Source organism: Brienomyrus brachyistius, chromosome 12, assembly GCF_023856365.1.
Source record: "Brienomyrus brachyistius isolate T26 chromosome 12, BBRACH_0.4, whole genome shotgun sequence".
In the NCBI taxonomy this organism is placed as follows: Eukaryota; Metazoa; Chordata; class Actinopteri; order Osteoglossiformes; family Mormyridae; genus Brienomyrus; species Brienomyrus brachyistius.
Genome location: NC_064544.1, coordinates 10,884,119 through 10,905,750, shown reverse-complemented (window position 1 = coordinate 10,905,750; position 21,632 = coordinate 10,884,119). Strand labels below are relative to the sequence as shown.

General features: G+C 45.9%; 1 protein-coding gene across 3 annotated transcripts; it reads right to left on the bottom strand.

Moving 5' to 3' along the window:
• Nucleotides 1-14,535: 14,535 nt before the first annotated feature.
• LOC125704739 (myozenin-2-like) lies at nucleotides 14,536-21,478 on the bottom strand. Of its 3 annotated transcripts, XM_048970724.1 has the most exons (6): nucleotides 21,327-21,478; nucleotides 19,990-20,090; nucleotides 18,996-19,162; nucleotides 18,471-18,573; nucleotides 16,376-16,559; nucleotides 14,536-15,267 (listed from the first exon to the last, which is right to left on the bottom strand). In XM_048970724.1, the coding sequence occupies exons 2-6, from the start codon at nucleotides 20,069-20,071 to the stop codon at nucleotides 15,039-15,041; spliced, it is 765 nt and encodes a 254-aa protein (XP_048826681.1). In that variant the 5' UTR covers nucleotides 20,072-20,090; nucleotides 21,327-21,478; the 3' UTR covers nucleotides 14,536-15,038. The 3 variants fall into 3 exon arrangements, with proteins under 3 accessions (XP_048826681.1, XP_048826683.1, XP_048826682.1); XM_048970726.1 differs by lacking the exon at nucleotides 19,990-20,090 and having other exon boundaries at nucleotides 21,327-21,470; XM_048970725.1 differs by lacking the exons at nucleotides 19,990-20,090; nucleotides 21,327-21,478 and adding an exon at nucleotides 19,250-19,385.
• Nucleotides 21,479-21,632: the final 154 nt, after the last annotated feature.

Here is a 21,632-nt window from a genome sequence, read left to right as displayed (position 1 = left end):
AGTTTTGAGACGGAAATCCAAGCCCAACCTAACTCCCCAGATCCAAACATGAGTCATTGGGCTCAGAAGCAGAGAGGAAACGGTCAACAGTCACACACTGAAGGAACTGTTGGAGTATCTCACCGCGGTCCACAAAAGAATGGAGCAATATCTCACGTTATTAACAAACGGAACAGCAGCCGTGCAGAATCTTCTAGCAGTTCATATGGTGGCATGTCGGTATACAGCTGACCTCGGTTATATTAGTGTGGAAACGGAAACTGGGAAAGGTGTCAGCAGGAGATCTGTAATTTGTAATAGTTTAGGTGACAGTTTTTAGCCATTTTAGGCACACAAATATTTTACAGCTAAACCCCTTGTTATAAAAACCGGGCCCTTCAAACACTAGCGTTCCTGCCGAAACACTTCTTGCCAATTGACTTGTCTGCATGTTGTCCCACATCTTGCCTCTAGAGGTCACTGTGCAAGTCCGTGGCAGAGAATATCAGGCTACAGTACACTCTGTTCTCTGGTTTTTGCTATGAATTTGGGATTGGATCAGAAGTATTAAGCACCAGCTAGAAGAGCCCCGACCCACCATCATGTTTTATTAAAAAAAAAATATATATAGCAATAGCCAGCATATTTTGTAAGGTAACTATTTCTACACACCTTTTCTTTTTTACAGTATTTTTTGCACACCCTCGAAGTTAGCTAACAACCATTAAAAATAACTAACAACACGCTCACCCTACACACCCTACACATGACATCACATCAGAAAGAAGGAAAGAAGCAGAGCTGATCATAATAACATCTTAAGAGGCATCCGTGAATGGGCTTTTGGGTTCGGGGGGGAGGGGGGTTGCACTGCTTGGCGCCCCCCCTCTCCAAGGACGTTGCGCTCCTGGGCTTGTGCCCGAATGCCCATATGCTTAATCCGGGCCAGTTGAGATCAAGGTGTGTTGGGAATCCCAGCTGCGTGACCACAGTGTCGTAATCACATTATTTCTGCATTTATAATTAAAAATACCGAAGCTAACATTGTGTTAGCACCCGTGGCGCCATGTGGAAGTGAGCCACAGGCATGGGATGAAGGTGGATTTATCTAGATTTAACGGGAATTCCGAGGAGCAAGGAGGTGGGCCGTCCCTGCGTTCCTGAGAACTTTTCTTAACGTGAAATGCCACAGTATGTACTCAGCTGCGGAGACGGATTCAATAGCAAAACTTTTGTTTCTCCAGAGCAAACAGACAACTGTGCTGCATATGGTTCAAAGATGAGCCACGGGGCTCCTGAAGTTAATATTTCTAGGCATATTTCTCACTGCTCTTGAACAAACACCCAGGCCAGAAATGCAAATGAACTTTACAATTAATGCAGCCCGTTCATGTGCGTTTCATCGAAAGAAGAGCCAGGAATAGGGAGGCGGTGCACAGGTGTCAATGTGATGTCATGCGACGCTTATTTCTTTGTGATGAATTTATACGTAAATAAAGGTAACAGGCCTCTTATAGACCTTCAGTGACTACAAGAAATTCAGGTTGTTCCTTGAGCGCCAGGCTACTTTCTTCCCAGGAGCACCCAGTACAGGAAGTACCTCTGTAATTAGGTAAGTATCCAACATCGGTTACAGACAGTACCGCTGGGGAATTAGTAAGAGAGAAAAGGAGAGCAGAGCTTCTGTCCCGCCTAAGAGTGGGTCAGGTTACTGTCCATTTTTGTTGCAATTTGTTCCCCATTCCACCTTATCTCCAGTATCGGTGTACGTTGCATTTGTTTTGGTAGGAACCGCAGGCCAGAACTCTTGCATGTCAGACCCGAGCGTCTCATAGCTTCCTAACATGGACCGTGTCCTCCCTGCAATTTTCATTGTAATCACTCTTTATGCAGCCTGCCCCCCCCCCCCCCCCGCCCCCCCCAGTCTCCTGTTAAAATTTTGGTCAGTGCAAAATTTCCCACCCCCCCTGTCCACCAACTCTCCAATACTGGAAATCCTCTTTCTGCGCTAAATGCATATTAATTAAGTCTCTTGTTTGTCTCTATAAAATTGGTGAGTGATGCGGCAACTAGCTACATTTATTGTCAGTATTTTAATGAATGACCTGATTTGTCATTATAATGTTTTGTAGAATATTAACTACTCTTTTTTTTAAATGACACCGTGTGACTGCATACATCGTATTAACCTGTTTACGGATTTGAAAGGCTATGAGTTTGAATGCTCAGATGTCATTTGTTATTATTCAATATTATTCTTTTCAGACAGCAAATTAATTCAATTAATTTTCAATGAAACAGACAGTGTCAGTTAGGCCACACTGCTAATATTCCTAGGTCATAAATCACGTATCTGACACATGTATGAATAGAAGCTCAGATTACCAATGACTGAATTACTCCAGCCTTCCATCTCCACCTCCAACACCCTCCTTAAGCCTCGAGCTCCACCCACCTCCCTGACTACTCACAATGTAGCCATGTTCTTCCAAAGACAGTCCCAGCCCCCGGTAGCCCGGTTTCAGTACCAATCATTCACATACAACCCCTGTCCACACTCAGTGAGATGCCTGCCTCATAGCCCCATCAGTGTAGATTTACAGTAGTCTAGTTGAGGGGTAAATGCCTGGACAGGCACATATCATGACAATACTGCTGTAACTCTTCACGGACAGGGGCTCCAGCTTTTGCTGTCAACCTTCTGCCGGTTCAAAATTCAGCAGCATGCCTGCATATTCTACAAAACATTATAATGACAAATTAGATCATTCTTTAAAATTTATAGGAATTTAGTGGAGGAAAATTGGAAGGGGTGCAGTGGTTAGCACTGTTGCCTCACACTTCTGGGACCCGGGTTCAAGTCTCCGCCTGGGTCACATGTGTGTGGAGTTTGCATGTTCTCCCCATGTCGTCGTGGGGTTTCCTCCGGGTACTCCGGTTTCCCCACACAGCCCAAAAACATGCTGAGGCTAATTGGAGTTGCTAAATTGCCTGTAGGTATGCATGTGTGAGAGAATGGTGTGTGAGTGTGCCCTGCGATGGGCTGGCCCCCCATCCTGGGTTATTCCCTGCCTCGTGCCCATTGCTTCCGCGACAGGCTCCGGACCCCCCGCGACCCAGTAGGATAAGCGGTTTGGAAAATGGATGGATGGAAAATTGGAAGGTTTGGGTAACTTGGTGGACAGAAGCATGTTACTGGGTATTCTGCCGTAAGATAACAGCTCCCAGTATCTCTCTTCACTGGTGCCCTGTAGGTGCTCGCATCAGGTCGATGTTCATGGTCCTGGCTTTCAGAGGTGTTAATGGAACAGCACCTACCTCCATCGTGTCGCTCATCGAGATCTAACCCTAACCCTAACCTTAACCCTACCTCCATCGTGTCGCTCGTCGAGACCTAACCCTAACCCTAACCTTAACCCTACCTCCATCGTGTCGCTCGTCGAGACCTAACCCTAACCCTAACCTTAACCCTACCTCCATCGTGTCGCTCGTCGAGATCTAACCCTAACCCTAACCTTAACCCTACCTCCATCGTGTCGCTCGTCGAGACCTACATTCTGTCTCCCATGCCACGGTCAGCAATCCAGCTTCACCTGTCATCTCTCCACCCCATGAGAAGTCTCACCCTACGGGTTCCCCATGTGTGGTTCTCCAATGGCAAACAAGCTACCCAAGTACAACTGGATAGGAGAGTTTCTCTCAACTTTCATGAAACATTTCCAGGAACAGCTCAACTAACTTCTCATAATTCATATATGTGTTGGTTGTGTTGCCTGCTGTCTGCAAACCTGATTGTCCCTTGGGGATAACAAAGCCTATCTAATCTAATCTAATCTAATCTAATCTAATCTAATCTAATCTAATCTAATCTAATCTAATCTCATCTAATCTCATCTAATCTAATCTAATCTAATCTAACCTAATCTAATCTAATCATCCTTATCCTCTCCTGCTCTCTGTCTCCACTGATTATTCCATTTGTTGTGGTCTCACTTGGCAACACAAGATGCATCTTTCTTATATTTTGCAATTGTGTAGTGAAGACCAAATGCTCAGCTTCTGCTTGTTTTATGCTCTAATAATGTTTTGTATCTATCGCTCTACCATCTTGCGCTTGTTCCTCGGAACTCCTCGGAAGCCCCACCTACCAGCACATGTGCCTATAAGTTAATTCCTTGACAGCTCTATGCATGTGATGAATCATCGGCCTCATTTGTATGTTGCTTTGGAAAAACAGTAGCTTTATAAATAAATGTACACGTAAAATGTAAATATTCCAGTCATTTATCCAGCACAAGGTTGTGTTGGGGGCCTGAAGCCTATTCCAGGAAGCCCATGGCACAAGGCAGGGGGACACGGCGGGGGGACACCCCAGACCCTTCCTGAGAAATTTCTTGAGTCAAATCCAAGGGCATAACTTTGGGTTGAGCACTGGGGGGGGGGTCCTCCCTTTTAAGGGGGTCTGGGGGATGTATTGGCTGCTTAATTTATGTCCATGGTCGAATGAAATGAATTTTCTAGTTTAAAAGAGCTACGGCAGTTCAGTAAACAATGACACCACTCAATCTATTCTGTTTGTATTATTTGTAGTAACAAGTTCAGTTAAAGCATGATAACATGTTCATTCCACCATCTCGTAATTTCTGTAATTCCTCAAAAATCACATCACACGGAGAAATTTCACCATCATCTCCGCCAAATGCAAGGTCACACTCCAAGTCATTTGACTCGGCATCATAATGCAGCTGTATTTCCGGGACACTTTGAGGGTGGTGCAATGCTCTTCGAAAGCCCCCCGAAAAATGTCGGTTTATTTGGAAACTTCCCACTTCAGCTGCGCGTCCCACTCCACCTCGCTGCCTTCTCCACAGCCGCTCCCAGATCAACATCGTCGGCCGGCTCCCATCGAGCTTTCAGAGGCTGTGCCAAAAATGCAGGCAGACCCGCACAGCAACAAGCACGTCTGTGCAACAACGTTAAAAAGCATTCGCCTTGCTGGATTTCACACCAAATATCTTTTCTATCAAAGTAACCCTTATATATGTTGATGGATAATCCTGCTCGTTCTCTGGTTCCTATGTCAAAACTCTTATGCGTTTTACCCAAATCATATAAGCTATTTATGACAGTTAAAATAAATGCACAATCCATTTTAACTTAATGTGTCTTTAGACATATTTGTCCTTCATTGATATAAAATACATATTAAAATAATGTAGCATCAAACAAGTCCTACAATCATGTACAGTCTGTATGTTATTACGACGACACGTGGTGAACATGCAAACTCCACACACATGTAACCCAGGCAGAGATTCAAACCCGGGTCCCAAAGGTGTGAGGCAACAGTGCTAATCAGCACACCACCATGCCACATGCATTGTCATATGTAATTAAAATAACAAAAATGCTTGATAATCTTATATGAACCATGCAGCATTTTTCCATTTGGGGCTGTGTGGAACCATTTGAAACCCTAATTTCCAAATCTAAGAGTAGAACGTTAGAATGACAGTCAGGGGTGGGGGGGGGGGGGGTGTTCAGGATGATTCCAAGGGGCCCTGGCTGATGGGGGCCCTAAAAAATTGGAACATAATTGGATTGGTCTACATGATGTCCTTTCAAGGGGCCCAAAATCTCTAGTGCTGCCCCTGATTACAGAATCTGTAAGACTGATCATTGCTGTCCATGCTAACAGTTACGGAGCGTGCGGGTCAGGAGTGACCTAAAGATAGCGCTCTGGAAGTAATATGAAAAGCAGGATGATTATTTGGCTTGTCTGACAGGCACTTTCTAAATTCCAGCTAAACTGCCTCCCCTCACTCAAGACGGCCTGACAGTTGTGATTCTCCAAGATAAAATGAGATCATCGCTTGTTTGTCGTGCACAAATTACAATTAATGAATGGCCCCAGATTTGGCCTCACATGTGACAAAGCTAAACAGGAATACTATTTTTGGACTGTGTTTTGGCCCAAACAGAGACAGCCTTTTATGGACATTTCATTTTCAGCACCACTGTCACATTACTTGGGCTATATATATATATATACAGTGTGTGGCAATCAAATCAGTACAGTCAGCAGGTTTGGGCAATACACCTGTAACAGAAAGGGATTAAAGCAATTACCACCAAAGAAATATAACTTTGCGTGACACTGGCACACAATGAAACTGAAAAATGTGTTGATGACTTAACAACATTATTTTTTAGCCTACAAACTTTTTACGGAAATAATATATGTCTGTATCATAAATATACAGAGTTCACGCAGCACTAAAAACACCGTCACCGTCATTTATTTATGCGGACACTTGCTAACCAGCTACGGCTACATTAGCTGCTACGTGACGTGCTAAGTATGGCTTCCTGTTTTTGTCCAGATGCAGCACGCGGAGTAGTTTTGTCATGGCTGATAGAACCGGCAGCATTTCCAGCTATAGTAGCTTTGTTGTGTTCAAACTCTTACCTAATGCTGCACACAGATAAATAATAACGCTTCACGTTTGGGATGCGAGAGGAAAATGAGCCAAGAAAATGCAAACGTCTCTTCGGGCGAGAGCAACCTCCTGCTGCCCCAGCCACTATCCCATTTAATGTCCATTTGCAGTCCTCCAGGAATATGCGTATACTGACCTTTCTGCAAACCGCGTTTTAAAAAGAAGGAATATTTACACTCTCTCTCATTTTTCTCTCTCTCACGCTCCGTTTCTCCGGAGGATGGACCATTACCCCTGACTGATGTCACTTGTGATAAATGAGCCCAGGAACTGACTGTATACACATCTGCCCTGGATGCCTTTCCGCTTAGTAAGCAAACAAATTCATCCGTTAATATTAGATGTTGTGATGCGCAAATTAGGTACACGGAGCGTAATGCCCGCCAAGTCTAGCCTGCAAGTTAATTGTTAATAAATTTTTAGCGAATACTGCATGTCTGATGTTTAAGAACCCTGGGTCTTTCTTAATATCGTACTTGACTGTAATTGTGTTCTCGTGTGCACATTTTACGTCAACTTCCATCACCGAAGACCAGGTCCAACACTTGAGAACATAAGCATAGAGGACGGTAAAATCCCCGCATGTTTGTTCTTGCTCCACCCCATGAGACCAATCCCATGATTCATTACACCCCGAGTTCTTGGAAGGCAGGTTAGCAAGACCGGTCTTGCCAAGCCCACAAGTATGTTCTTTGCATTCTTGGTATTGAGAAACACCCCCAGTCAGCTGTTTTGTTCAGTGTGTGTACAAGTAAAAGGTGGATAAGGATTAGGGGAAGCTACCAGCCCTCGGGCCAGTGGTGTGGAGGGCCGCATGACACAGTATTTTCCTATTATTGTGCTCATAGCTAATGCAGAGTATGACTAAATAAACCCAGACACCCACACCGGTAATAAGGACGAGCTCAAGGACACATCAGAGCTGTAAAGTGGGGCAGCAAAGAATAAGGAAGTGTAGTACGTATTGGGTATGAATGAATTAATGTTAAATTTACAGTATACACAAAGCACTTTACAGAACTAATGGGGAGCCATTTCAATCACCAGCAGTATGTTGAGAATTAACCAATTAGATATAAGGGATGATTAGGAGGTCAGATCTGATAGGGCCACAGTGGGTAATTTTCACCAGGACATCAGGGTCCCACCCCCTACTCTTTCAAAATACGGAAGTTGTGATGGAAGATCACCTTATTGGTTCAGGTCGTGCTGCGTTTTACGTTAAATACTTTCAGGAAGCTCCCTTTATAACCTAATGACATATAGGGGTTTTTGAAACTGAAAAACCCCAGTCTTTCTATTTACAACCAACTACTTTGTCTAATTTCGTCTTATTTTCCTAACATTCAGGACCCTTTAAAAATAGTGAAAGAATTTTATCTCAACCAAGAAGTTCACATCAGTGGAATTTAATTGTTTCCTCAATATCGCAAAGGACGGGCAGTTCTTACAGGCCAAAGCATATGTATATTGTTATGTATATGTTATTCTAGCGGAGATCTTAATTAATTAGGGGTTAGTTGAACGGATTCTCTAAATTTAAGTTAAATATGAAAAATAAAACAAGTGAGGGTTTTATTTTACGATCTCGTGTTAAATGTGTTAGTTATACCTGTAAGTGTGAAAATGCAAAAACAAACCAGCAAATAAATAAAAAAATCAAAACTTCCACGGTTGCTTAATTTCTTTAGAAAAGTGAATATTCCTCCAGAGGTATTTGTGTCCGGTCCAGAGCCTGTTGAGCAGCAGACCTGGCGGTACGGATGGTACAGCGTGACCCAGGGTGTTTTGTTTATGTCCGCTTTGAGTTTACTGTAGTAAATCTAGTTCCAGTGAATGTGGGAGCTCGAGTCCTGCCAATGACAGCGGCTTTGGTTTTAGACCAACTGAGCCCCTCTCCTCAAGGCTAATTTATTAAAGCGCTCAGTTTTTGGACTGTCGGGCCTGGAATTGGGCCGTCTGCCAGAGGGTCTCTGCGAGGCGAGGTTGGGTTTGTTAGCCAGCATGTTTGCAGTGGAGCAGAGACGGTGACGACGGCTGTTTGTCTAAAGTGTACCTGATGAGCTGCCTAAGAGCAGCACGAATGTTTCGTGTATAATGTCATTAAACGATAGCCCTTTTCCCCCCAGCTTCAAGGCGACCGGCATTTCTTCTTCCAGGGTCTGTTTTTCCAAGTAAAACTATATTAACTCCATGTATCTGACGACCGCGTGTAACTTGGACAAGAGCTCCTTGCGTCTGTTACCATTCGTCAGTCATTTTGCCCATAGCTATGTCATGCGCGTTGCATAAAAGCTCAGGAAGTGTGTCTGGCAAAAACGCTCTGCGGGAAATTCAGTGCCGGCCTGAATCGTTTAGTCCTGACACCATGTCCTGGTGATTCTCCGCATCTTTGGGACCAGCGATGAGGCCTCCCTGTATTTCTTTGCCAGTGACCTGTGAATCATTCCAGTTTGAGTCATGGAACTGACTCAAAGCACAGCCTGTTTTAAACAGTCTAGACACGACATTCGATATGCAGCCAAGCTAGCAAGGCTATTAACGAGCTCCCGTTACTGTATTTTAAGAGACCGTGAGTAATATAGTTATCTTAATCATACTTCTTTCCTTTCCCTATATGAAGAGTATAGATTTTCATCCATTATGACATTCTGGTCATAACCTACAAATGACATGAGACAAACTGAAACAGCAATTTGAAATTGTATCTATATTCAGTATTTGTCTGACATCTGGCTTATAAAGAAAGGTTTAATTGTACGAAGCAGACAATCATTTCCATCTATGCTTAAGAATCATGGAGAAAAAAGGTCTAAGGCAAACAGTTCATTAACTATCAAATGCTTCCCACAAGACCCCACGCCATACTTGACCCCTGAAAACACAAGACACCTGCATACCCCTAGATTTTATGCATATTGATCAAACAGCCCATGTACTTGACGGCCATACAATCCAGAAAAGTGAACAATTAGTGAAACAGACATCAGGTGTAATCAGAGGTGGATAGTTCAGGTCCAGAAAGTAAAAATCCAGACCAAGATTTTGTTTCAACCAGCCAGCTAAGTACTCTGTGACTGTGACTCTTTATGTTCAAAAGGTTGGTTGAAACAAAATCTTGGTCTGGATTTTTACTTTCTGGACCTGATCTATCCACCTGTGGGCATAATACCATATTCAGCCTAATGTGATCGCTTAAGGAAATAACTGAGTCCCAAAGAAAGCATGTAGGAAAATCTCTGTAGAGATTTTTTCATGATGTAATCCAGCTGCATGTGTGGACTAGAGTAAACTACGTAAGTATTTGGGGAAAAGTTCATCTGTATACGACAATTTATTCTAAGACGTCTGTATCCTGGTTCCCTGGCTCGCTTCTCTGCTAAGGAATCAGCGTCCAGACAGGAACTAAACAAGCACGACATACTTACCCTGGGAAGCCGCTCCTTAGAATGTTTAGATTTTCTGTTTCCTTTGCGATTATTCATCACAACAACACATTTGACATATTTTTAACGTGATGTTGATAATTGAAATGATCTAAATTTTACTGTTCTGTACTCTTTCTTTCAGTTTATTAATATTTACCCTGAAGTCTAAAATTTTATAGCATTGTTTTTATGCATTTATACATATATTTAATACCGGATTAATTGAATTGTGCTGTTACTGAGATCAGTAATACACTTTCCTAAAGTTCAGTAAGATGAATGTTTCTTAGTACAAAAGCCTTGCAGGCATAAAAAGTTTAATTCTCCCCAAAATACCCCTGTGACCTGAGCCTACTCACTGCAGACCTTGTCACTGAGCTGCCAGCTGCTGTGGTCTGCAGCAGAAGAGTGCTAGCTGTTTATCCAAGTAGTAATTGCTGGATAAAATCTTAAAATAATGTAAACGGGTTGAAAAGCAAATGGCGAATTAAACGCTTGGAGGCAATGTGACACCTCAGGAAAGGGCACTGTAATTTTCACAGCTGGGGGGTTCACACTTGTGAAAGTGATTTTCTTCCCCAATGTGGTTGCCTGCTTGCCTGCATTACGCGTAACACCTCCTAGCAGGCCACAAAGCAGCAACAGCTAATTAACCCTCAGCGCAATCTACAGTTTCCTGACATTACTGAGGTGCAGCGCCAAAGGACACTGTCCCTGGAGACAGACAGGTGCTGATAAGGGGCATAATTACAACCCCAAAAACATTTCCTCTGTATTCTCAGATGTGGTGCAAATAAAAAGTTCACGGAGAGTTTGGTCTACTCTTGATAAACAGAGTAGATCTTGACTTCGATGGGGAAGCAGCCAGGTCTGCAAAAGCCTGATGGAGGGGAACCTAAAAAACTGTGGCCTGAGGGAGTTTGCTAATGTTCTCCAAAGGTATCAGAACTGGCAAGTCGTCTCCAGCTGTCTAACACACCGTATGGGAGGTAGACAGAAAAATGAAAGAATGTTATACCCAAAAATATTTTGCATCTCCTAAGACAATGAACTGCTTCACTACATTCTGTCATTGCTGTTTATTATACAGGCAACAAATTATAGAACAAGATGTCCTCCTTTGATATTCTGAACAGATGAACATACTCGAGAAAGATATATTGTTGGAGAAAACATTGACCTCTCGTTGCCTATTCCCTACCTTTTGCTAGCCTTCCTGTTTTGACTACTTTTGTTTCACTGCTCCTGTCTGTTAACCCCAATAATGTCCCCTTTTGTTTGCCTTATTCCTGCCCCCCGAGCCTCTCCTTTCCTTAGTGCAGGGCCCTTTGCAGATAAGATTGGCCACCCCTGCCTTAGTGTGACAGAATGACCGGACCCTACAGATTTCCCAGTGGCTATCCCCGGGGGGTCCTCAGGCTACACTTCACGTCTTGCAGCCCGAACCTCCGGTCTGCACTCCTTGATGGGTCGTGGACTCTCTGATTGACCTGTTCAATCATACCGACTTGGAGGAGCCCGATGAGTCTGAAGACCTCAATGAGGAATGAGGAAATGAGGAAATTTCCCTCCTGGTCGCCCACTGGAAGTAGATGCTCAACCCTACTGTGTGTGAGGTGCCCGCGGTCAGAGTGGTCTTCATGGGCATGGAAATACTAGCAGGCCTCCCCTCAGAGAAGATCTGACTCTGTATACAGTGGCTGCTTGAGGGCGAAGCCATTGAGCCCACCAACTCTCCCTAGCTCACCGCCACAGATCCCCTTCTGACACCCTCAACTCCCCGCGACTCTCCCCACAGCTTGCCACAGTCCTGTCAGTTCTTCCTAATCACAGGAAGAAGTGGTGGAGGAAGCTAATCATGCCTGCCTCACCAAATATAATGTCTCCAGCGTCTGGCCCAGGATACCTCAGCAGAATCTCCAGAGCCCATCCACTCTGGTGCTGCACCACAGGGTCCCAGCACAGAAAGTGCTGTTCTGTCTGTGCTCCAGGCTCTCAGCCCAGAGAGGGCTGCTCCACCCGAGTCCCAAGGTGGGCCACCTCACCCATACCTGGCTCCGCAGCAGCCGTGCTGCCTGAACCAGACCCCGGTGTCCCAGCTGCACCCAGCTCGCCTCCAGGTGTCCCAGCCTCTCCCCATTCGCCTCTAGGTGTCTTTAGCGGCTCCCTACTTACCTCTAGGTATCTCAGCTTCGCCGTATTTCCTGATGTCCCACCAGGACCAGTCCCATCTCCTGATACACCGCTGGCTTCAGCTCTCTCTTCTGATATCTCACCAGTGCCCAGCTTGTCTCCTGGTGTCCCACCGGCTCCAGCCCCATGTCCTCCTGTCCTGCCGGGGCCTCGTCTCCAACTGCTGCTGTCCCACTGGTACCTGCCTCATCTCCTGCTGTCCCACCAATGCTCACTTCGCCTCCAGTCATCGTCAATGCTCCCGCGTAATATCTAGTTGTCGCCCAGGCACTCGCCTCGCAGCCTCCTGGCTCACCACCAATGGTCCCTTCATCCCCATCACACTCTCCGGCCGCCTCCAGGCCAATGCCTAACTCCAGTCCTACAGTCCTCTCAGCATGCTCCAGTCCTACTGGCCCCTCGGCGCTTTCCGGTCCCACTAGCCCTCCGAGGCCCTCAGGTTCTGCAGTCCAGATGGACTCAGCCACACCAGTGATTTGGTCCAGGAGAGTCCATATCCCAAGGTCCTCGCCCAACTTCCAGAGTCCGAAAGACTTCCCAGACACCCCCAGTTTTTGTTCATTGTGCTTCTGTCCCTGTCCCAGTACCCTGTTCTGCCTTTAGTTTTTCCTGGTCTGTGTCCCCAGTGGCTTCCTCTTTTGTTTCCACTCCTGTCTCTGTTGCCCTTCATCTTGTCCATCCTGCCTTGGTGTGACCTATTCTGTCTGTCTCTGCCTCTTCTGCTCCCTGGTCCCTGTTGAGGTCTGATGTTTGTTCCTGGTGCCTGGCCATGTACCCAGTCTGGTCTGTTACACCTGTGTTGTTCTGTCTGTTGTTCTCTCCTGTTGTCCCCTGGTTTGAGCCCTGCTTGTTAGGTACCCCATGTCATGCCGTTGCAGTATCTGTCCCACATGTCTTGTCGGTCCTGCTGGGCCCCATGCTGTTCTGTGTGCCATCTGTTCCCCACCCCATGTGTCTGCCCCCTCATTCGGTCCCTTTGGTCCCCTCTCCTGTTTGTCCTTGTGTCCCTGTGCAGTGGGGGGGGGGGGGGTATTGTCATGTCTTGCCCACCACATCCAACTGATCCTTCTGTCTCCTAATTCACGCAGCCCTAACGGGCCACACCTGACACTGTTGTCCCTTAATAATCCATGTATGAAGGTACCTGCTTGTCCCATCTTCATTAGTCTAGTCCTTGACCTTTTGCTAGCCTTCCCATTTTGACCTCTCATAGTCCCATTTTGTTTCACTGCTCCTGCCTGTTAACCCCAATAATGTCCCTTTGTTTGTCTTACTCCTGCCCCCGAGTCACTCCTTTCCACAGTGTGACATATGGGTGTTCACCAGTCTCTATTCTGTTTTAGAAATGAGTCACTGTTCTGTGTGTGTATTTTCAAAGAAGAAACCTTTGTCTTGTCTCCTTACAGTTAGATGAAACTTGATTACACTGCATGTCCCTCTAAAGGATCCATCTGTGTGAAATTCCCCACAAATCCCGCTCCCCTTTGCCTTCACCATAATCGCCTGGCCTGCAACCACCCTAAATAAAACTATTTCACATCACCTACTTTTTCTATTGCCAGAAACAAATACCAGTCCCCTCAAGCACAACACCAAATAGAGAATCCATACTCAGAAAGAACCAGGCCCATGTGGAGATTTGTGCAGTAACCCTGGGAGTATTTTCTGCGGTCTCCACCTTCCTTCTTCTGGTTTCTCATTTCGCATTCCACGAAAATCTGGCCTGCCCACAATCATTTCTTTTGACTTCCAAGAACTATGACACTCGCCACTCCCTGTGTCTCATGACCTCTGGGCACTCACCATCTGCCTGAAAGCTATCTGCTGCAGCCCTAAGTTTAGTTTGTATTTAGACTGTGGTGGTGGACACTGGTGCATCAGTGTAGTCATGTCCCTCTGTGTCAGTAACACACCGCTGATAAGACACAGTCGACTTTCGCTTGACCGTGTCGCTTGTGCACGGTCGCTAGATGCCCATGGTTACTCCCACTCAGTTCTTTTATTGCAGTAGCAGTGGGGGAGTTTGTGTCCAAGAATGGACCTCCAGTGCTACATCATGACTAGAATAAGATTGACTGTCTCCATGGCGATATCCTGCAGCTCACAGACCACCCACTGGGCCATTTAAGGAGGAAAAATAAAATCAAAAGCATTTCCCAGTGAGACACTCGGATGTGATACAGTAGAAAAGCCCCGCATGGAGGGAACAGTGTACAGTGCAACAGTGAGATTTAAAGTTGCTGACCCCTCGCTGGGTGGAATAGGAAGGACGTTAAATAGAAAAGACGGACACAGGAATTTCAGTGGCATATATCCCTCTGTGTTCCTGGAAATGTCAGACGCACATAGACACTGCAGTGTGTGTCATCATAGGTGAAACCCCCGCACCACTGAAAGTCTGTCCACATCACAACTCTGGATGGATGTTAAACCACTGTCAGTCAAACATTTCTGCCATTTTAATGCTGGAGAAATGTCCACTCTTATACATTATATCACCAAATAGTAAACCTCCATATATCGTTGATTAACAGGCCCTTTTAATTTGTGTATTGACTTTTTAATCCTTTTCATTAGTCCATGAAAAGTCGCCATTCTAGAAAGTTAAATGCAGATCTGTCAAACTAAGTTTACGGAACACAGAGATGCTTGTTTATTAGATAATAAATAAAAATTATGTAGTGCGCAAATCACGGGGTAAACACTTGTCAGTGTTTGTAGTTGTATTTACAAGCCTTTTTAAGTTTATAAACAAAATCCTTATGTCTTATCAAATTAATTTGCCCTGTTCTTTTGACCCAGAAGCATTCAGGGTACCTTTACTCTGCTGAGATGGCCAGTCATCTCAGTTTATCAGTGATCACGTCTTGTAGCTAAGTTAGACATACACCTTTACAGAACCGTGGCGATGGCTATAAGGCAATGCCACATCATCACGTCAGAGGTCGTCCGACTCTGGGATCGTCATGGGCTGCAGGATCACGGTGGGGGGGGCGCTGTTAGCTACCCAGCCCAGGGCCGTCCTGTTGAACGTGGGTCTTTTTGCCGCTGTGTTCAGAAGCTCCGGGCACGGGTGGGGGGTATTTTCTAGAAGAAGGTCCAGCTCTGGAGCTTTGAAAGCTGGCACTGTGGGGGCCCGGTCAAAACCGCCGAATGGCGTGGCAATCCTGAAATTTAAGGAGACAGAGTTTCCCAGTCCAGTCCTCACGGACCCAGAGACAATCCACATTTTCGCTCCCTCTCAGTCCATATGGACTTGCAGCTGGGGGGGAGCAAAAATGTGGACTGTCTGGCAAGGAGATTGGAGGGAGCAAAAAAATGGACTGACTGTGGGTCCCTGAAGACCAGATTGGGAAACAGTGATTTAGCTGTTAAACGGGATGCAAAACATTATATAGACTCAGGAGAGTCATAAAGGGGGAGGCTGGGAGTTAAGATGATTCCAAGGGTCCCTGAGTGACAGGGGCTCTAAAAAACATAATTGGATTCATCTGGGTTGGGGGTCCAATATAATATGCTTTCACGGGGGTCAAAATCTCTCGCAGTGCCCTGGATAGACTCAAGGACAAACTTATGCATGGGCTAAGTTTGGTTGAGTTGTAAGGGACCCTAAATTATTTTCCTGGTTGTTACGACAGCACTTTATGTTTTAGGTAGGGCCCCAAAAATGACTGTAGGCCAGGGGCCCCCACCCACCTACATTTAGCCTTGCTGAAATTCTTTACAGTAAGGTGGACACTGATGTCGTATCAAATAACTGAACAATTTGATTTTCAGGTTAACATGGAATGTAGTTTGTATTATTAATGCCCCATCACATTTCCCAATGAGCAGCAGTAAAACACAAATCTGGATGGCTCACTTCCGACTTAACAAAAGATAAAAGGTCTCACCTTACTGAAACATCTCACTGCGCTCATCCTGACATGTGCCGGGAGCGTGACTGTGCCAACACTGTCCCTGCCATGCCACACCCCCTCTACAGCCGGGTTCAGAATGTTCTACACTCCAGACCAATAGTCGGCTTCACCGTTCCTCAGCAGAGGTGCTGGGCGTGCTGCATTTCAGCCTTTGTTTGCTTTCATGAGGTAATGAGAAATTCATCATCCGATCTTCATCATGCTTCATGTGCAAGTCACATGACATTCGAATGGCTTGCCTGAAACCTGCATGACTGATCGCGATTCCTGGAATCCCTGAATCTGTCCCACGCGGCCACATCCTCCACACAGTGTGCAAAGCCGTTGTGGACCATTACAGGCTGAACACCATTACCTGTTGAAGCTCTTGTACATTGGAGCCTCCATCTGGGGTTCGGGGGCGAGATAACTGGAGCTCAGAGTGCCAGCCAGGGTGGGGTCACTGAGCACAGCCTGATCCCAGGGGGACTGATATGACTTTGGGACGGCTGTGCTGTTGAACCTCTCTGGTGGGACATCCTTCAGGGGTCCTCCGTAACCTAGGTGACAAGCCACCTACTCATGTTGCTGTGACTGCAACTAATCAGAATCAGAACCAAAATCATGTGTTTATCACCAAGAACTTTTATATACAAGGAATTTACTTTGGTATGTCAAGAAAAACAATCAAGACTATCAATATCATAAAAGCATGTACATACATAAGATAATGTAATGGCATGTAAAGTGCAGTGTTTTCCAACCCAGTCCTCGGGGAACCCCGGACAGTTCACGTTTTTGCTTCCTCTCTGCTCCCAGTGCACCTGTACCAGGTACCACAATACTGTTCCTGATTGGCTGGGAGCTGACAGGGAGCAAAAACGTGGACTTTGCCGGGTTCCCCGAGGACTGGGTTGGGAAACATTGGCCTAGTGCAGATAATGAGCAAAGCGTGATGTATAAGCGAGGAGGTTAGATGGCCTAGGGGAATTAGACACTTAGTGTAATGATAATGCAATAACCTCCAGACTAGTGCAATCATTTTTTTTTTAAATGCACATACTGTATAACAGCTTGCACTGTGACTGAGACTACACTAAAACCTACAGTCCCTTACTGAAGTCACAGTGTGTAAAGAAGGATCCAGACCTACAAACACCAGTTTACTGATTACCCAAACAAGTGAGGTCTGTACACAGGTGAAAAAAAGCAGAAAGGGACTCCCTTGTGTGTCATACTGCTATGTATCGGACATGTGAAGGGAGGTAGCTTAGTATAAAATCATCCATCCATCCATCCATCCATCCATCCATCCATCCATCCATCCATCCATCCATCCATTTTCCAAACCACTTATCCTACTGGGTCGCGGGCGTATAAAATCAAAGAGAGAAAATATCTGAATATATGTTGAATGACATGAGCTACTCAGAAATTTCTAAGGATATAATTTCCTCCTAGGATCTTCATGTCCACCGATCTGTTCTTCAGTCATTATGCCCCTTCATGATCCTGCCTAATGAACTTTGACCATCCGAGTTGCCCAATTCAGTCAAACAGTGTAAAATAAGTGGCAAACAAGGGGGGAGGGTGTTCACTAACAGCTTTTTTGCCTCGATGCTCATTTCTGCGGGAAATTTTACCAACAACACGGGACTGCACACCCCAAGAGTACACGTTTCACAACAGTAAGCTAGGCGGCCGTTGGCAGAAGGGATTCCACTATGTCGTGCTTCTCCTGCCCCGGGAGAGAACACAGTGCCCTTCCCAAAGGTGCGACAGCATTCTGCTGACCCCTGTTTACGTCTGGCTCCACCCTCCGTTCCGCTTTCTTCTTCCTGGGTTTTGCGAGCACTTTGTCTCAGGAAAAGTCAGGTGCCCAGGGCACCCTCTTCAGGTGGCAGTTGTGCTTTGTCAACCCTGTCTGGGGTCTTCCCTTCATAAACCCATTGCAATGATGTCAACGGGCATAGATTCACACATTTTTAGCATTAAATGTATTATTTTAAACCTTGAATAGCAAGGAATAAAGTTTCCATGAAGGTGTTATAATGAGTCTAGACCCAAAACTTAGTGACCTGCTCCCCTTTTGAGATCGCGGATCCCCTTTTTGATCACTGACTTAGCAAACTGCAACCTGGTCAAATTCTGGTTTGCCTTGGGGGATCCCCCTGGTTGGCAAATTTTACCAAGATGCCCTCTCCCCCCCACCCAAGTTAAGCACCTGCCCCTCAAAAAGACTCTGCACGTCCCTGGTGGACATCATGGAAAAGATATCTAACTATGATGTGAATACTGCTGGAAAGTAGAACACTACATTTGTTGACTGCATGACAAGAACACCAGGGCCTCCAGGCTGAACATGAGTCAGAGCAGCCAAGCCGCCCATCCAGTGAGTCACTTCAACCCGGCAGAATGTGTTCTAATTACTCTGAGCATGGGGTCCAACCTGGGCACGCGCAGCTCGGTACCTGGGGCGATGTTCACTGACTGGGCTGCCGATGCCTCCGCATCTGGAGCAGTTAGCGGAGTTTCAGTGCTTTCGCTGCTTTTACTTATCATCATTACTCCGCCCTTCGAGAAAAACAAGACAATGAAAAACAAGATAAGAGGAGCCCACATGAATATATATCCTCATCCCAAATAGGTTTTAGAGATATCCCGTAATTCACAACAGATGGCAGAACGCTCCACAAATGTTAGTTCTGAGCACCTTCCGGAAATAATTTGGTTTCATTATAACACGACAGGCAAGGAGACCCAGCGAACGTGTTTTGAGGTGAACTGGCCAGAGCACATACAGTCCGGCCAGCGGGATTGCTAAAACTGATCGATTCGCTGGCGGCTGCGTGGGTGCTGACTGCAGGAGGACGGGGGAAGGACGCCAGGTGCATTAATCCTGCAACCGTCCGCCCGTATCGCCGTGGGTCGCCGAAGATAGCAGGAGATGGCCGTGACGGCGGGGGTGGGCAGCGGACAACTGCAGGGTTGCTCACCTGCGTCACAGAGGCAGCCTCATTCTGGACGCTTTCGAAGGTGTACTTATCCGAGCGCCGCTGACGCATCTTGAACAGACGCGAGCCCCTGTTGGACGACAGAGAAAGCTCCTCCAGCATTATCTCCTTAGGAGCGCTGACCTTTCTCCCCAGGTCCATCACATCCTCTGCAGGGACAAAGAGAGGCGTAAAAAAAAAAAAGAAATTGCTAGCGTTAGCATTCCGTTGCTAGCCAGCTAGACGCTACTCATCACCTTTCTTTTTTTAACGCATTGTTCTCGCGGCACAATTTCCCCCGCGCTTCTGCTACTTTATGACCCGGCCTTTGTGATGCTGAAGGCAAAAGCTGAAATGCTACCCTTCAGAATGCCCCACAGCTGTCATGGGTGCTCAGGATACGCCCAATGTCCATACATAGATGACCTCCCACCGAAATAGATGTTCAGAAGGACAACTACAAAAAGACAGCTCGCTATAGGTAGCGCAGCAGATTGTTGGGGGGGGGGGGGTGCCATTTAAATGGTAAATGTGACTAAATTAATATTCAAAGTAATTTAAGCTATGCTTATTAGAGATACAAAACATTGCACCAAAAATAGAACTACAGCAAATGAACTACCTAGTTCACTTCAAAAACCACTGGCAAAGCACAGCTTAAAAGAAATATCTGCCCAAAAAATGCCCAGCTGGCCCTAATTAACACTGTAATCAATATCAAAAGAGCCACCTAGTTCTGCAGAGACACTGGCACTGGCCTGGTGATCAATCGGGCAGCAGAAGCACCGAAACACTTAAATCTACTCTAGTACTGTTTCTCCCACTGACTTATAATAATAACATTTTTGATTAATGTCAAATTCTAAGGAGAGATTAGCAACAGCAGGCTTGAAGATTGGCTCAAGACAAAATGCGTGTGAGGGTGTGCAAGGAATCGTGCGCTCGCGCATGCACGCTCGCGTCACCCCCCTGCATGTCAGCACAGGACGCGTTGTACCGCAAGAGCCCCGGACTTCCTGACAGATCGCAGCCGCCTGGGCCTTCCTCTGCTGCGCTGACATCATGGTGTACTGCGACATGGCACCCCCCGGGGGGAACCTGGAATTAAAAAAAACAAGGGCACAGGATGCGTATGGCATGGCGTGCCCAGCCCAGGGAAGCGGAAATGAAGCTCGTCCCCCGTGGAGGTCGCCGGCGATCGGACGTGTCCACGCGGAGTCGTCCGAGTTCAGCCGGGAGATTTATTGAGTGTGTCTAAAGGGCAGAGTTGGCATTTCCCTTTAAATAACCTTGGAGTGCACCTGTGTCCTGGCAGGGGAAGTGTTACTGTACAGTGGTACTGGGATTGTTTGCCACCCAAATTTGTGAGCCGCTTCATTGGAAATGGTCTGGTGTGGCGCCTCTGTTCCTCTCCATTGTTCTTCATGACCCTTCATGTTGACTCGTAGGAGGAGACTCCCACTAATAAAGAGCGCCCCAATATGAAAACTTCCCTTCGATTTGCGTAAAACACAAGTGAGGAGCTCATCCCTGGGGTCTTGCGGAACGAGCCCCAGGATGAGGTCCGTAATCCCCACCTTAACGACGTGCTAGGTCATGGTGTTCGGTTTGGGAGCTTCCCATGAGAGGACAGCCCCACCGAGGCTTGGTAAGATGCGCAAGACTAGAGGAACCACAGCTAGAGAATTAAAAGCTGGGCAGGATCAGAACAATGAATAATATAACACAGCTAAGGCTGCAGGAGGAATTAGAACACATTGGAATTAGAACTAGAAAAATGAGAATTACAGTATATCCATTTAGGGTTAATTGCACAGAATAGGATGGGACCTTTGCACTTTCATAAAGTTTAATTGTACACAGTATAGTTTCTCTTTCCTAAATTGTGTGAATGATTGAACCATCCGGGTTTATATGTACAATGTTTCATAAAGATTCAGTGCTTTCAAAACATGCAGACAAAAATTTATTTGTCAGTAGGATGAACTTATTAGAAACATTACGGCACAACAGACAAGGTAAAGTGTAACCAGAGCTAATATATTCGCATTTTACCGTAACTGACTGTTAATGAGGGCTGTGCATTCTGAAAATATACCTTTGCAGTGAAGATAAACATTTCCTTGAAAAAGAGCATGAAGACAAACTCTTTGTTTGCACAGCGTAAACTTACAAAAATATCCCACCTGTTAAAGTGGGGAAAAGGGATGGAATAATATTTAATGATGTAACTCTTCTTTTAAAAAAGAAATCTATACAGAGGCTTCATTGTTCATTGCATAGTGCTGATTACACATTATATACAAATGTATAACTAAACAAAAAAGGTCATACCTTAGAAACGCAGCAACGGGCACCTGGATGGGACTGCTTAGAACCAGCAGACACCTCCTGTCCTCTTCAGATGCCTCCTGTGTCCTCAAGGGAAGTTAGGTGGGTGTGTAGGGGTGGGGGTCTGATCTCATGGGGTCCACACACTCCCCAGTGTCATGGCAGACGAGGGGGTGGGCACTGGTACGTATCTCACATCGACCGACTAAATATAGACTTCTAACCAGCTGCCCCATGCGGTAGACAAACTCGGGAGAGAGGTGAAATGCAGCCCCTGAGTGTCCCTCATTATGACATCTGACTGCTTTC

Bases quoted from the DNA above. Each gene is read 5' to 3' on its own strand.
- LOC125704739 (XM_048970724.1), bottom strand. From the start codon at position 20,071: ATGTCGCAGTACACCATGATGTCAGCGCAGCAGAGGAAGGCCCAGGCG. The intron at 19,163-19,989 runs GTACAACGCGTC...TTGTCCCTGCAG, and splicing joins GGAAGTCCGGGGCTCTTGCG to AGGATGTGATGGACCTGGGG. The intron at 18,574-18,995 runs GTGAGCAACCCT...TTTTTCTCGAAG, and splicing joins AGGCTGCCTCTGTGACGCAG to GGCGGAGTAATGATGATAAG.